General features: G+C 40.4%; 1 protein-coding gene across 7 annotated transcripts in view; it reads right to left on the bottom strand.

Annotated features, from left to right (window-relative positions):
- The window catches only part of GRIA2 (glutamate ionotropic receptor AMPA type subunit 2), a 74323-nt gene that overhangs the window by 8016 nt on the left and 51358 nt on the right, over positions 1–14949 (bottom strand). For all 7 annotated transcript variants that reach the window (XR_013842364.1, XM_079990421.1, XM_079990425.1 and 4 more), the window contains exons 7-12: positions 10048–10215; positions 9703–9807; positions 8487–8597; positions 7221–7427; positions 6382–6752; positions 2361–2559 (exon numbers count right to left, since the gene is read on the bottom strand). Coding sequence is in view for 6 of the 7 variants with exons in the window: in XM_079990421.1 (XP_079846547.1) it covers positions 2361–2559; positions 6382–6752; positions 7221–7427; positions 8487–8597; positions 9703–9807; positions 10048–10215 (1161 nt within the window). In the remaining variant the exon portion in view is untranslated. The remainder of the gene's footprint in view (positions 1–2360; positions 2560–6381; positions 6753–7220; positions 7428–8486; positions 8598–9702; positions 9808–10047; positions 10216–14949) is intronic.

The raw sequence follows: 14949 nt of genomic DNA, 5'->3' as shown, positions 1-14949 counted from the left end.
CAGATAGCCATGTGGGGACATCGTAAGTGGGGGGGGGGGGGCTCACTGAATAGATGCAGAGAGTTAAGTGTTCTCTTCCTCCTCTTCACATGGGCCAGATTGGAATGCAAATAGGTCTAGGCCAATTTGGATCATTAAGGCTACATTCCTATATTACCTGGGAGTAAACCCCATGGAACTAACTATGACATACTTATGAGCCGACATCTGCAAGTAACTGAATGCCAGACATGCTTAAATGAATGGAATGTGTGGTGTGGGAACAGGTTCAGAAAAAAACTTCAAAACCCTTCTCTCAATATAAACAAAGTCCAACTGTCTTGGAAAGGTTGGTCTTGCCTGTTCCTAGTCCTCCTCTCTGACAGCCAGCTCTGCCCAGCTTTCTTAAAACTTACTATTGCAATGGGAAAAGGGGGATCGGCAGCAGCGGAAACAAGCCCTATGGCAACAGAGTCTTGTGCTTGATGTGCACAGACACTATTCTTAATTCCAGGAAGACTTGAAGTTATATTTTCCAATGCCTCTTGGCACTGACTTGGAAAGACAATGGACTTTGTCTTGTAGTGATGGACATTGTATGAGTGCCTAGGTCTTTAAAATGAGCCTATTAAACTTCCTTGCCCACCTCTGCTGCTGTTAAAGTACCTCATTGCCGGCTTCCCCCATCATTTTGCAGGAGTATGTTTCGGGAAAAGGGGAACCATAAAACTTTATAGCATTGTACTCTATGAATTTGCCTAAACCCTTTTAACTTCAATCAAGTTGGTGGCCATCATAGCATCTTGTAGTACTGCGTCAGTAATTAGTAACATGCCCATGGCAAAATCTTACACAACTGATCATTGGAATTTCCCTGCAAACTATGGCTTCTAGAAGGAGCTTCCCTATGTATTAGAATTTACAGTAAAGCATAGGCAGTAAAGCATAGGCAGTTTATGAATTGAAATAATTGAACTGACAATTGGATAGATTGTGAAGCATCAAACAACGAAGTAATACGTTGCCAGTAATTTCCTCTGTGGTTCCCCACATTCACACCAGACAAAGCTTCCGGACAGTAACCAAGGGTATATCCCATCCCACTTCTATTACAGCTTTCTAGCTTTGGGGCTGCAATGACCATAAATCAATCTGTTTTAGCAGTGTGCTCCATTTATATTCATTATGCTGTTTTCATTAAAGAGTGCTCTTTCCTAGAGACACTCAATTAAGAATTTCAATTATGAAGGATTTGTCAAATTAATTAGCAATCTACATATCTAGTTGGCCATCAGATAACGTTCCCATTTTGTCTTACTACGATCTATTATTCTCAAAATGAGATTCTATAATTAGCATGTCATTTACAGAAATAACTTAAAACTGTACTAAAATTTGAGTTGCGATCGCATGCAGTAGAACTTCAGCCGTGAAGTAGGTTTGAAGTCTGAACTGGATGATGGCCCCAAAGTCTCCTAATACCCATCAGTGTGATTAAAAACAAACAAACCATGCATCAATGTTGCAAACTGTGTAAAGTAAGAGTACAGTGGTACCTCGGGTTACATACGCTTCAGGTTACATATGCTTCAGGTTGCAGACTCTGCTAACCCAGAAATAGTACCTCGGGTTAAGAACTTTGCTTCAGGATGAGAACAGAAATTGTGCTCCAGCAGCGCGGCAGCAGTGGGAGGCCCCATTAGCTAAAGTGGTGCTTCAAGTTAAGAACAGTTTCAGGTTAAGAATAGACCTCTGGAACGAATTAAGTACTTAACCCGAGGTACCACTGTATGTATGTATGCATACATTAGATATTTCTGAGATATTTTAAAGCTAGACTTTAGCTATTGCATTTATTTATTACTTTCAAACAACAACAGATTATAAACAAAATGCAAATGTTACAGATCTGAAACCTACATACACATTTCCTTCTGCTGCCATTGTTGTTGAAACCCACATAACATGATGGAGATGTACAATTTCTCCTTCATGCTTTCCAGACCTGTTAGGTAAAGGTAAAGGGACCCCTGACCATTAGGTCCAGTCGTGGACGACTCTAGGGTTGCGGCACTCATCTCGCTTTATTGGCCGAGGGAGCAGGCGTACAGCTTCTGGGTCATGTGGCCAGCATGACTAAGCCGCTATATTTAAGGAAGTCATGGCTGATAATAAATGCAAGTGAGCTGTCGTCTTTATTTCAGCTCTGCAGGGAGTTACATTTGGCACCCGAATTACTAGTTGGCACTCATTTAGAACATGCATTGAATTATTAAATCACAACACCAAGAATGAATCTTATTTATTACTTAATTTCAGAAAAGCGCAGAGAAGGAGGGAGGGGGGACCTTTAATATTTCAAACCAAAAGAAGACTCTTACCCTAAAGAATTCTTTTGTTGAGCCGGAATCTAATGTCCCATAAGCAATTTCTGATTGTTTAGACAAATCCTCGGCACTCTCAATGGGAGATACCATCCTCTCTACCGTCAGGAAGGCAGCTAGGTTAGCCGTGTAGGATGAGATTATGATCAGGGTAAAGAACCACCACACACCTCCAACAATGCGCCCAGACAGGGATCTAATAACAAGTATGAAATGGATTTGTAAAATGAAATGAATGTCCTGAAAGGAATACAAGTCACCAGGTTTATGTATATGCTGCATTGTGTAACGCAGGGAAATGTTGGTTTTTCCTTGCTACCTTAAGTGTGTTTTTTCTTTCCTCTCAGTTTCAATACATGCTACTGAAATGGGAAATTAAAAGCATACTATAGTTTTGCTAGGATAATTTTACTCAGCTCAAGTGGTGTCACTAAATTCAGGACTCCGTCTTGAGATAATGTACGGAAGCAAAGTACTAGGTCATCAGTCCTTCACTGGTCAGAGGACCCTGGAAAAGAAAGCTGCTTAGATAACATTATAGCCATATTTTTAAAAGTAAGGTTTTCGTGATAACTCAGGTGAATCTTTTGTGACAGCTCAAGCACATATACAAGAAAGTCAGGCAAGATCAATTATAGGCTTTTGGGTCTAAGTTTTCCCATTTCCACCAGATCATGTCTACTATGTAAAAATCAATAGTTTCAGCTGTAATGGATTCAGTGGTATAACCTATATTTTGACTGAATAAAATAAGAAGGAATGTCCTTGGTACAAAGTCCCATAAGCTCTCCATTGCACTCCTTTAGAAAATCCTAGCACGGAGGGCAGAAGCATTTGAACAATCAAACATATACCACAAGAAGCAAGAGAATTGATGGACTGGGAAGCCTAATTTTGGAACCACACCATTCACATTTAAGTTTAGCTTTTCAAACAATTACTGCCATGCACTGAATTCATATTTATGTGAATTGCTCAAAAATAAAATGTACATGAACAACTGACAATCAAAATAATAATCTAAGTCCTTACAGAAATACAAGACAATATATAAGCATCAGAACAACCCTTGATTCACATTTCTAAGTGTTTCGGAAGAGCTGCTAGCAACATAGCCTATTGTGACATCACTTTAAAAATGTGTAAACCTTTCTTTGGAAGTCTTGTATTTTCTGATTTATTAATGTTCCGTTCTGGGGCCAGGAGTTTTGTTTAGGGTTTTTTTGGGGGGGTGGGGAGGTGAGCAGGAGATGTTGCTATTATGAATTTTTTGTTATGATTTGTGAGGAAATTGTTCAATTTGGCTGTGTACTTTTTGATGTTTCACTTACTGTTTATGACTACTTTTGTTACGTTTGTAATTATGCATTTTTTTCATGTTGTAAGCTGCCTTGAGCATGGTTTTAACTATGGGTAGGCAAACTAAGGCCCGGGGGCCGGATCCAGCCCAACTGCCTTCTAAATCCGGCCTGCGGATGGTCTGAGAACCAGTGTGTTTTCACATGAGTAGAATGTGTGCTTTTATTTAAAATGCACCTCTGGATTATTTGTGGGGCATAGGAATTTGTTCATTTTTGTTTTCAAAATATAGTCCGGTCCCCCACAAGGTCTGAAGGACAGTGGACCAGCCCCCTGCTGAAAAAGTTTGCTGACCCCTGTTAACTATGGAAAGGCAACATACAAATAAAATGATTTATGCATGCATGTATCCTGCAGAGGGGAAAGCCCTACTAGGAGGCTCCCATGGAAATGATTTGGCAAAAATCGGGAATGTGGCCAAATTTCTTGCAGTCCCATGTGGCTGCCAGTTGGAAGCTCTTTCTTACAAGCAACACTCTAAGCAGAAGATCTTTGCCATTCATATCTGCCATAATGTGTGCATTGTGCATTGCCAGCACAAACATTAGCATGCCAAGTCAGGGGCACACTGAATTCACTGTGGCTCCACAGGCACAGGATTGCATCCTAAGAAGCTTTTAGATGTTACTGCTTCAGCTTGGAGCACTGACATGAGAGAGAGAGCTTTTCAGTAGCATTCAAGTGAGCATAGCAACCTTTTCCTTTCCTGGTGTACTTATATCACTTTTCAGAAAATAAAAAAAGGAAATATTTTTATATGCATAGTTCTTAATTCTTTGACTGACACCCTTTGGGACTACTTAAAATTATAAAGTTCATTTTATTGCCACTCAAGCACAATGGAGTCAGCAAACTCGTAATATGCTTGTTTTTACAACCAGAAATGGATGCTAGCACGCCTCTCCCCTGAAGGCAATGTTCTGTCTTGTCTAGGTCAGTCATAAATTTGAATATAGAGAGCTACTGTAACATAATTGCTAAGAGACTGCGTTCTGAATCATTTAAAAAATCCCCTTTAAAAATTTATGCCATGAACTCACTTGTTGGCTTTAGGCAAGGCCCTCTCTCTTTCAGCCTCTCTCCCCATCTGTAATTTGAGTATAACAAATATTGGCTGGCCTTACATGGTTGCTGTGTGCATTACAGTAAGACAACATGCTATATAAATGCAAAGTTTTAAATTTTTGACTTGGCCAGATCTGTTTTGTGCCTCATCATCATATTAATTAGCCTTATGCTCTAACCTGCATATTTAGCTTCAAGGTGGCATATACTGCAAATTGTTTTGCAGCTGATCTCTCATTTCACAATCTTCCCAAACCTTTCAGTGTCTACTTTGTCAGGCATTAATATTTATGAAATTTTAATTTGCTTTTCAGTTAGGATTTAGAGTATCTATTAACAGATACTGGTTTAACTCCTGGTCTAGTTTTCTAAATAAGCAAAACCTGTGTTAAAAGTTGGGTTATTTATAGCATTCTCTAAAATTCACTTCCAAATATGGATATTGAAAGGGAGAAAGCCAGATTCCTCTACCACAGATTTACTAAGATGTCCTAAATATCAGACACCAGTAAGTTGCTTGCTAAACAATGCATTCTTACTCCCATTTCCTTGAATGAATTCAGTACTGGCCCCAGAATTTAGAAGTCTGTGATCAAGCAGGGTGCTAACCTGGAAGATGTGATGGGGATATGCAACTGAGAATTTTATTTCTGATCTTTTTTGAAATACACTATTAAAAAGTGAAAATGGTAGCACTGCTATGATGGTTGGGTCCTCTGTTGAACCCTAGCCAATGCCCAAACTTGCCACCCTCTGGGCCAAGTGCTAAATGACTTTCAGCTTTGATACAGTTCACATACTCAACATGATACATCAACAGGTGCCCAACAGAGCTGTTGAGCTTAGGCCACAGCTGCAGAAGGGTAATGGAATAGCTGATAACACTACAAAAGAAACATGTAAAAAAAGCATGGGCATAATAAATTATAATTTGAGCTGTAGTTACTCGTGGCTTAAAACCAAATACCAAGTTCAGAATCTAACTTTCTAAAAATGAAAACAAAACAAAACAAATCACCCCAGATTTTCTCTCTCTCCAGAATAACCTAACCACCCACGCTTGCCAAGTTTGTTGTACCTGGTTCACATGACTATTGAGTTATCAGAATACCTTTCTATTTTCTATTGCAGTGATTTTCCTGAAAGGAGACGGGGAGTTTAAGCAATAGGCAGGATGCCGTGCAAAATGGCTTGTGGAGGGGAAAGCACTCCTTCCACAGCTCATTAATTGTGTGTTACCCTTTTTCCCATTACAGCACCTGTGAAATCAATGCACCATTGGCTGTGAATGGGAATATGCAGCAAAAACACGGTACCCCTCCAAGAAGGCATGGAATGAGGGGGACCTCGTGCATTTTATGGCCTCTGCATGGTGCATATAAGTCCACTAGGGCAAGGCAGGACTGATGCTCGGAGGAAACCAATTGAACAGCCCCTGGCATGCATCGGGAGAAGTTGTTTCCATCTAAAGGGCTGTGGATGATTTTGAAAAACATGTCAACAGCTGGCATTTCTTGAGATTGAATCTATATGCACCATGAACTTCCGGAGTGAGACCCAAAATGCACAAAGCTGAAATGGGTGTGTAACCAACCTTGGCGAAATATCGCATCCTTGCTGCATAAAGGCACCCAAGGAAAACCAGAGACTATTAAATATCCCAAATTCATTAGTTGATTCGTTACTTTGCGATGGTCTTCCATCTTCAAACTCCTCAGTGTGCCACTCGTATGGGCTAAATCTGCTGACCAGGAATAAAACAACACTGACCCCAATGTAGGCAAAAACTATGCACATCCAGATCTCATACGCTAAGGGATCAAGAAAGGAAAACACTCCTGGCTTGGACTTCTGAGGCTTCTTGATCATTATAGATATACCAAGGCTCATAAAGGGCTTTGAGAAGTCAATCACTTCTTCTCTCACCAACGTTATAGTTAATGGAGCAATTGCAATATCGGCTTTCTGTAATGGAAGCAAAACAAAATAATAACTTATTCAATATTTAACAAGGGAATGGCTTTATTGCTTTTGTGCATCGCAGATGAAGAATGCAACAGCAGGGACACGGGTAATACTAATTTCAATTCTAGCATCCTACTGAGGAATAAACTACTAAGCAATCTGCCTACAATAGTCTACTTCCTGACATACACGGTACCATGTGGCTTCACTTTTATCATGCAAATGATACCTCTTTATAACCACACACCAAACAACATTGTCAGGCCACAGCCCCTGAATTTTTAGGACATTTGAGTGCACAGAAGTTTTGATTTGGAGGAAAATGTGATGAATTGCAGAGATATTGACCTCTTTTCAAACACCCATTTAAGTCTCACTTGGATCCACGCAAACAGCTGTGATACCAACATGCGCTAACCTGATCTCCGTTAGTCCTAGCTACTTGCAATGGTTAAAAACGTCTCTTACCCCATAAACAAGTTCTCCAACCATTCCATTCCAGATTTTTGTTTCTGCATCCCTGGCCCCATACTTGCGATCCCCAACAATTGTGAGTTTGTACTTGAACCCACAGTGTTTGGCAATTTCTGCAGCTAAGTCCACACAGTAGCCCTCATAGGCATCATTTCCGTCAAGCAATTCAAAATTTTTTTTCTTCATAACATAGGGAGATTCCTGTACAGAGAAACTTGGCTTTAGCTAATCAAAAAAGGATGCCATGTTAGTCATCTATTCTTTGTGTACAGGGTTGGAAGTACATTGAATAAAACAATTTTTAAAAAACCTGTATTTTCCCCCGAAACATTCAGGATTGTTTATTTATCCATCATCACAATAACATTTATTCACAGTTGCAGCAAGCCTTACAGGTAGAGAGGCGTTTTCAAAGGCGCATTCATAATTCTCATCAGCATTAATAATTAACTGTATGTTGACAAGTAAAGAAAGAGTTTTAAAACTTTTTATTTAGTTAGCCTTCTAAAAAAGAGAGCTGCATTGGATCATTCCTGCTTATTCCATGGTATTTCACACCTCTGTTACCACCAGACCCACAACTGATCATATAAAACTTACAATAAATATAGCTGTTTAAAAAAAAAAAAATCTTACCACCATCAAAAGTTGACAAATTGTTGGTTCCTTTAATATATAATCCAGAACAGTTAAGCCTTGAATGAACAACTCTGAAGAATGATTAGCTTACTAAGTAAACAACATTGGCATTTCTACTACATGACTATATATGATTTTGCTATTTTAAAGTGATAAGGGAGAATGTCACATTCTTTTGCTTAGTGGATTGAAAGTGACTAGAAAGAAAGAGCTTTGCATTTGTGGCTTAACAACCTCTATCGTGTAACAATTTTAGCACAAAATCAAAGCACAGAGTCCTGCTACAACAGAATAATGCTTCCTTGAAATTGGTTCCCTTGAAATTTTAATTTCATTTTTTTTAAAAAAAAAAAAGCTTATCCACCACAAATCCTGCTATTTAAATAAATAAATAAATAAATAAATAAATAAATAAATAAATGCAAAGGCATGTTTCAAAATCCTCCAAAGAATTCTGCAGCAACAGGCAAATGGCACCCAACACTTTCCTCTTGTTCCTCAACCTTTCACAAATACACAGGAATAAAGTCAGCTAGGCATGACTTATTCCAATATAGACCAAGAATGAATGATAAGGTTGCAATTTAGACTATCCATTTCACAAAAAACGTGTTTAATTACCAAAATAGTTGTGACAATAATAGTCTTATTCTCTAATCCTGAGGATTCATTGCAAGATGGACATTCAATTGGATTCACAACCATTCTGTCCACTTCACTCCAGTATCCAATCTGAAAAAAAGTTGCAAGTTGTATTCAGGGCAAACAAATGCATATTTTTGTTTATAAGCATGATTTTTGATAAATTGCATTCACATATCCAATTCCTGCCTAAAGCTGTAATCAAGAACTAATAATAGCTGTTTTTATTATTTATTCAGAAGTCCCTTGAACATACAAGGAATTCCTCATTCCCACATTGATCCATAGTTTAAAGGTAAGTCAGTTTAAAATGCACTATGATTTAACATGAATATGCAGCATGCTAGTAGGTACAGCTCAGTCACAGTGGCGTAGCGTGGGTTGTCAGCACCCGGGGCAAGGCAAGTAATTTGCGCCCCCTAACCCGTGGATTTGCGCCCCCTAACCCTAACCCCCAGATGTTGCGCCCGGTGCGGCCGGCCCCCCCCTGCATCCCCCACACTATGTCACTGCTCAGTCATGCCTGCTTTGTTCCTTTTCCACTCTTACTTATCCCCAGCTGGGATGAAACAAATCACAAGGCTGGCTTTGTGTTTACATGTGAACTAGCATCCACAGTGTCCCCTACTGCTAAAGAAACAAAATAAGCTGGCTTCTTATTGAGGTCTCTTTGGGGAGAAGGAAACCACAAAAAAGGTTCACATTTAACACTCCAGTTTGTGTCCTCTTGGCTTTGGACAAGGAAGAGTAGGAAAAGAAGAAAGGGCGTATGACTGAGACATGTGAACCAGCATGCTGCTCACTTGCAGTAAACAATAATTTTCTATTGTTTACTAAATGACTTCTCGAGGTATGCAAACCAGACCCTGGTTACATTTCAGGATAAAAAAATTCAGAAAATTCTACCCCTTTCAGAGAGCTCATTATCTTTTTAAAAGCTAATTTTTACCACAAGTACTCCCTCTTGCTTTTAAGTGTAAACACGAAAGATGTAAAGTAAAATAAGATAAACTATACTGAAAGACTCTACTTACCTTAAATTATTATCTTTGTTACATTTTTTTTAAAAAAACTTTTTATATCTCTACAGATAGGCATTTAATTGCATTATATCCATATGTTCAGCATTAAGATACCTCCTTTTTTAAATACTACTTAGCAGGAAAGAACAAAAAGCAGGCAGAACCAAAATTACCTTCCGGGGACCGGTACTTTTGAGTTCCATGACATTTATTGTATAGTTAATTCTCTTTCCATTCTGATCAAACTTTATGTTTCCTGATAGCCCTTCCACCTGAACCTATTTGAAATAAGGATGAAAGGATGGTAAAGTTAAACTGATTTGTCCACAAAATACATTTCATATCAACTGAATTTTCATTTGTGCTGAGGACCGTTCTACAGATAATAGTAATTTTCTGAATTGGTGAGAAGTCCCCACAGAAGTGTTAAATACACAGGTTGACTGGTCTTCCTTTATTTTTATTTTTAATGTTGAAGACATTCAGAGATCATTTAATACATGGGAATTCCACAATACCTGCTTCAGTGCCCTTTCTATTTCTACACCATGTGACCAAGGCACTGCTGGGTTTGCAAGACAGTCTCCAGCATTTCCTCTTCTGGTAATCTCAATCCTTTGTTTACGCAAGTTACGGAAAGCTTCAGTCATCACTTTGACAGCATCATAGGTCAGAGCTGATGTGTACTGAAAAGGAGCAAATATAATTCATTAAGCACAAGTTAAGGAAACTAGCCTTCAGTACTTATTTGTAACTGATTGCATCTATTAAAAGAGAAGGGAGGAAAGTAAAGATCATTTCCACACCCTTTAAGATTATATTTTTCCACAATGCATATAGCTGATTTAGTTCAGCGCATATTTCTTATCATTACCCAACATTGGGGGAGCTGCTGAGGGTGAAGAACCTGCAGCCATCCAGATGCTGTCATTGGTCATGCTGTTGAGATAGCCCATCAACATCTGGAGGTCACCTCATTGGTAAGCCCATCCTTTATGCTAATTATGATTCAGTTCTCCAAGTAGCATCACTCATGTAGCCAAAATTACAGCGGTTGTACACAATGGGGTGGTATAATCAGATCTGAGGTAACCCTAAAAACATAAGAAGAGCCTGCTGCATCATGCCAATGGCTCATCCAGTCCAGCATTCTGCTTTCACAGCGGCCAATCAGATGCAAGAACGACCCGACCACAAGACATCCAGCCCATCTTGGACTCTGTGGATCCTGTAGCTGAGACTGTCTTGGGTGATAGATGGGGGAGAGGGAGATATGAAGATACATGGATATGTGGTGTTGAGCCTGGGCAGAGGTGAACAGGCTGGGGAAAAGCAGAATGATCATCAAGCTCGCCTTGCTCATTGGTGCTTCGCAAATGTGTGGGGATGAGCAAAAGTTGGTCCCTACAGCAAAGCAGAACAGCTCCCATACCCTATCTTTCATTGCCAGCCCTTAAGGTTGAGAGTTCTCCTAGTGCTGATGAGGTTGACAGTTCAGCATACAATCCTAGGTAATCTAATCCCATGAGCAATGACAAGGGGAGCAGCAGCTGCCAGCAGCTGCCTGAGAAAATCACACTGGAAAGTCCCTGGGTCCTAGAGTCAACAGTAACTAGGCACTGTGCAACATGCCTGCAACAAGCTTTATCCACCCTCCAGCTTTGGTATCAAAGGAGAGGACTTGGCAGCCCAGTCCTAGGCATGGTGAACTCTCATCAGCCTCAGCCAGCATCAGGGATGATGGGAGATGGAGTCCACAACATCTGGAGAGCGCCACATTGGCAACCCCTGATGCTGAGCTAAGTCTACAGCCTTTCTCAACCTTGGGTCCCCAGATGTTTTTGGCCTACAACTCCCATCATCCCTGACCATTGGTCCCGTAAGCTAGGGATCATGGGAGTTGTAGGCCAAAAAATCTGGGGACCCAAGTTTGAGAACCACTGAGCTAAGAGGATAGACTCAGCATAATGTAAAGCCCAGTGTTCCTAACCATAATCTGTAGAAAGTTAGGATTTGAAAATAATTCTTTAGAATCTTGCAGCGGTTGTTCAACAGCGGGAAGCATGAAAATCTTGTTCACTCAGATACTTCAATTTTCTGGACCTCATAAAGATTTATAGTCTGCCATTATTTGGATATTTTTTCTCGTATTAACAGAAATGTTTTGCCATACTTACAGCGTGCCTAATAAGACAATGATTTAGTGAAACTGGCCTTCCTATAGTTTTTATTATATCAGAATATACAAGTTCACTTTCCCTACTTAAAGGCTCCCAGGAGAGAATTTTCAAGAGTTTTGTAAGGTCTGCATCTAATACTTGGAGAGGAGTTTGTGTTTCAGGGCCAATAACGAGATGCCAACCTTTAGTGCAGTTTGAAGATTAACTGTAAAAAAATCTAGTTGTAATACATACAGCCAACAGTAAATACTACTGGGAACATGTACAGGGCATTTGCTTCATCAGTTTGCACAAAAACCCCCTAAAAGCTATGGCAAGGTTTTATTATGGCACTCGATCTTAAGCTCCTGGTTCAGGCATCATGCAAATGCCTTTTCCTTGTATAATCTTGTTCCATGTCATTTTCAGCCTACCAGGCTCCTGTCACTGCATCATCTTCCGCTAGTATTGGAATCCAGCAGTAGCATGAATGGTGAACATCTGTTTATCCTTTCACCTTAAACAGAAAGGACGTGGGTGAGAAGACTCCTATGGATGAGATGATATATTTCAGGAGTTGCTCCCATGGTGAAAAAAATTCCCCACTTGAGTATCTATCTTAGACACCCCCACAGAGGGTGAACTATCTACTTTGAACAACTTCCTTTTCTGTCCAGAAAAGCAAAGCTGGCACTATAATGCAATGGGGGGGTTTGTGTGCTCAGAAACATTTATGGCTGCCATCTGCCCTTCTCTCTTGATCACGTATTTATTGATCATGTATGGAGTACAGTATAGATCAAAATTTTCCAAATTTAATCTTTTGCTGGAATGATTTAGCGTTGCTTGCTCGGAGACTAGTCAGTAACTAAATTATGCTAGAGCACACCACTGAGATAGGCAATTTCTCCTGCTGCTACTGTAATCACTTATATGCGCCCTGAAATAACTGCAGTCTTGAGGCAAATATAAAATGGTTTATGACGCGTACTCCTAGCTAGTATTAATTACAAAACAGTAGGGTGGTTTATTTTCTAGGCCTGTGACATTTATACAAAGTTAAGTATATGGATGTAATATTTTCATCCCTGTACACACTGATTAATGATTCAAGAACAAAGTGTCAGTATTAAAAAGTGTAGCACAAGGCTCTAGATTTATCTTGCAGTTGCTCTTTCCTATCATTTCCTAATTGCCCAAGTAGATCTCGTAGTGTTTTATCCAATTTTCTCAAAACCCTAAATGCATCTGCATGGAAATAGGATATTAGCAGAGCTGCAAAAGTAGAATATGCTCTTGCCCAGTCCCTTGAACTAAGGTTCAACATACTGGTTCACCTGTGTCTTTTAATAAAATTGAGCTGTTTCTAGCCTTCTTGCCAAGTAGTTGCAGTTCATGTCCTTCCCTCAGGTGCTCTGTGATGCAACAGCAGAAGTGGTCGTAGGTGTGGTGATGCCACCACACCTCCTAAGCTGCTGTCAAAGCTTGTGGCTTTAAATTGTGTTTTTGAAAAGAAGAAGGAGAAAGGTCACACTTTAAACACATCACCCACTTCTCCCAAATCGTTTCGTGCACATCATAGCTCAATGGCAGAACATTATAGAATGGATAGGACTCTTATCATTGAACTACATTCTGGCTGGTTACATTCCAGCTATGCAAAAGCCCAAAGTTTCTATACACACACAAACCACACACCCCCTCCATCCAGGGAAGCAAGAGACATGTTCACAGTTCACAGACCCCTTCCAGCCAGGCAAAAGCAATCAAGGAGAAGGACTGGTGTGGTCTGTAGAAAGTCCCAAGAGCCACATAGAGAGGCCTGGAGGACCACATGCTCAAAACAGATTTGCACTAGCGTTTGCTTCAACCTAAGTATGGGCATGCATCTAAGAAGGAGCATATAAATGAAAGGCATTGGAAATTACAGCCCCTGCTTGGGGCAAGGAGGGTGAAATATACTCAGAGTCGCAAAGTGATTTCATGCTCTTTATTCAGCTCATAGTGGTGAGGAGGAATGAATGAGAGTCCCCTCAAGGTATCTGCTTTATATACATTATTTACACAATGGGCTGCACATGATTGGCTAATTCCGGAATTCTACTGTAAGCCAATCAGGTTGTGGATTCACTTCAATCTGGAGCATGATTGGGTGGTTCCTGCCAACCAATCATACTGCTGCATTGTTCAAGGACCAATCAGACTGCTGCATTCTGAATCCTATTGTTCTAGGACCAATCAGACTGCTGGCTTTTGGATCCTATTTGACTCAGTACATAACAGAGGGGTAGAGCATCACTTCAGGGGTGTGTGGGGTGGACACAGGGGGAATGTAACACAGCCCAGGGGAGGATATGGAAGAGATTGACTGGCTCCCCCCTCCCACAGGTGCCAATGTCTGCCCAGTCCTGGACAGGCGTGGAAGGGAGGGTACTTGCTACTGCAGTCATTTCCAGGCTCTGCTGCAAGCACCAAAGAGGGAAGAGAAATAAGACCATGGGATGGGCCAAGGCAGCTTTACCACTTAGGGAACATGTGTCTGATCAGGCTATGTAAGTCCTATGCCTGATCAGGAGAAATCCTCCCTGCCCACCTTGTCCTGCTCTATTAATACAGTCAGTTTCACAACCCAAAGCAAAACAAACAGCAGCGGGGAGGTTGAGTTCAAATTGTTCCAGAAGATAAAATAATTAATTAAGGAGGTTAAGGTCATACAAAATGTTGCCAGACACCCACTGGGAGCAAAGATGAGAAGCCAGACAATCCCCCCCCCATCTTTCCAAGAATTTGATTCCCTGAAATATGCAGTTTCCAAGCTTTATTTGCCCTTCCTCATTGCAGAACCAATCCCTTCCTCATTTTCAAAAACCCTCCCCCTTTCCATCTTTTTCTTGCTGGCCAGGTCCAAGCTCAAATCCCACTTTTCATTCCAAACCTCACACAGATAGCAAATTAAATATTTGGAAGAAAGTTTTCAAATGCATCAGGACACTGCAGGTGTGTTGCTGTACCCTGAGAAGTGGCATCCGAAAAACCATTACACTGACATTGATGTCATACCTAAGTAACATTTGGTCATGATTGTAAAATGGAGGGCAGCACAACCTTTCCACAGATGGGGCAAAGGAAGGCAAAGTCAAAGATGGGGCAAAGGAAGGCCAAACGGATGTGATGCCACTTCTACCAATAAGCATAATATTATCATACTGCTAGTTTACATGGCATGTCCAGTGGAAGAAAATGGCAATAACTGGGGAGGGG

The sequence above is a fragment of the Podarcis cretensis genome (assembly GCF_951804945.1).
Source record: "Podarcis cretensis genome assembly, chromosome: 9".
NCBI classification, from domain to species: Eukaryota; Metazoa; Chordata; class Lepidosauria; order Squamata; family Lacertidae; genus Podarcis; species Podarcis cretensis.
The sequence above is the reverse complement of the archived record's forward strand: the minus strand, read 5'-3'. Positions and strand labels throughout refer to the sequence as shown.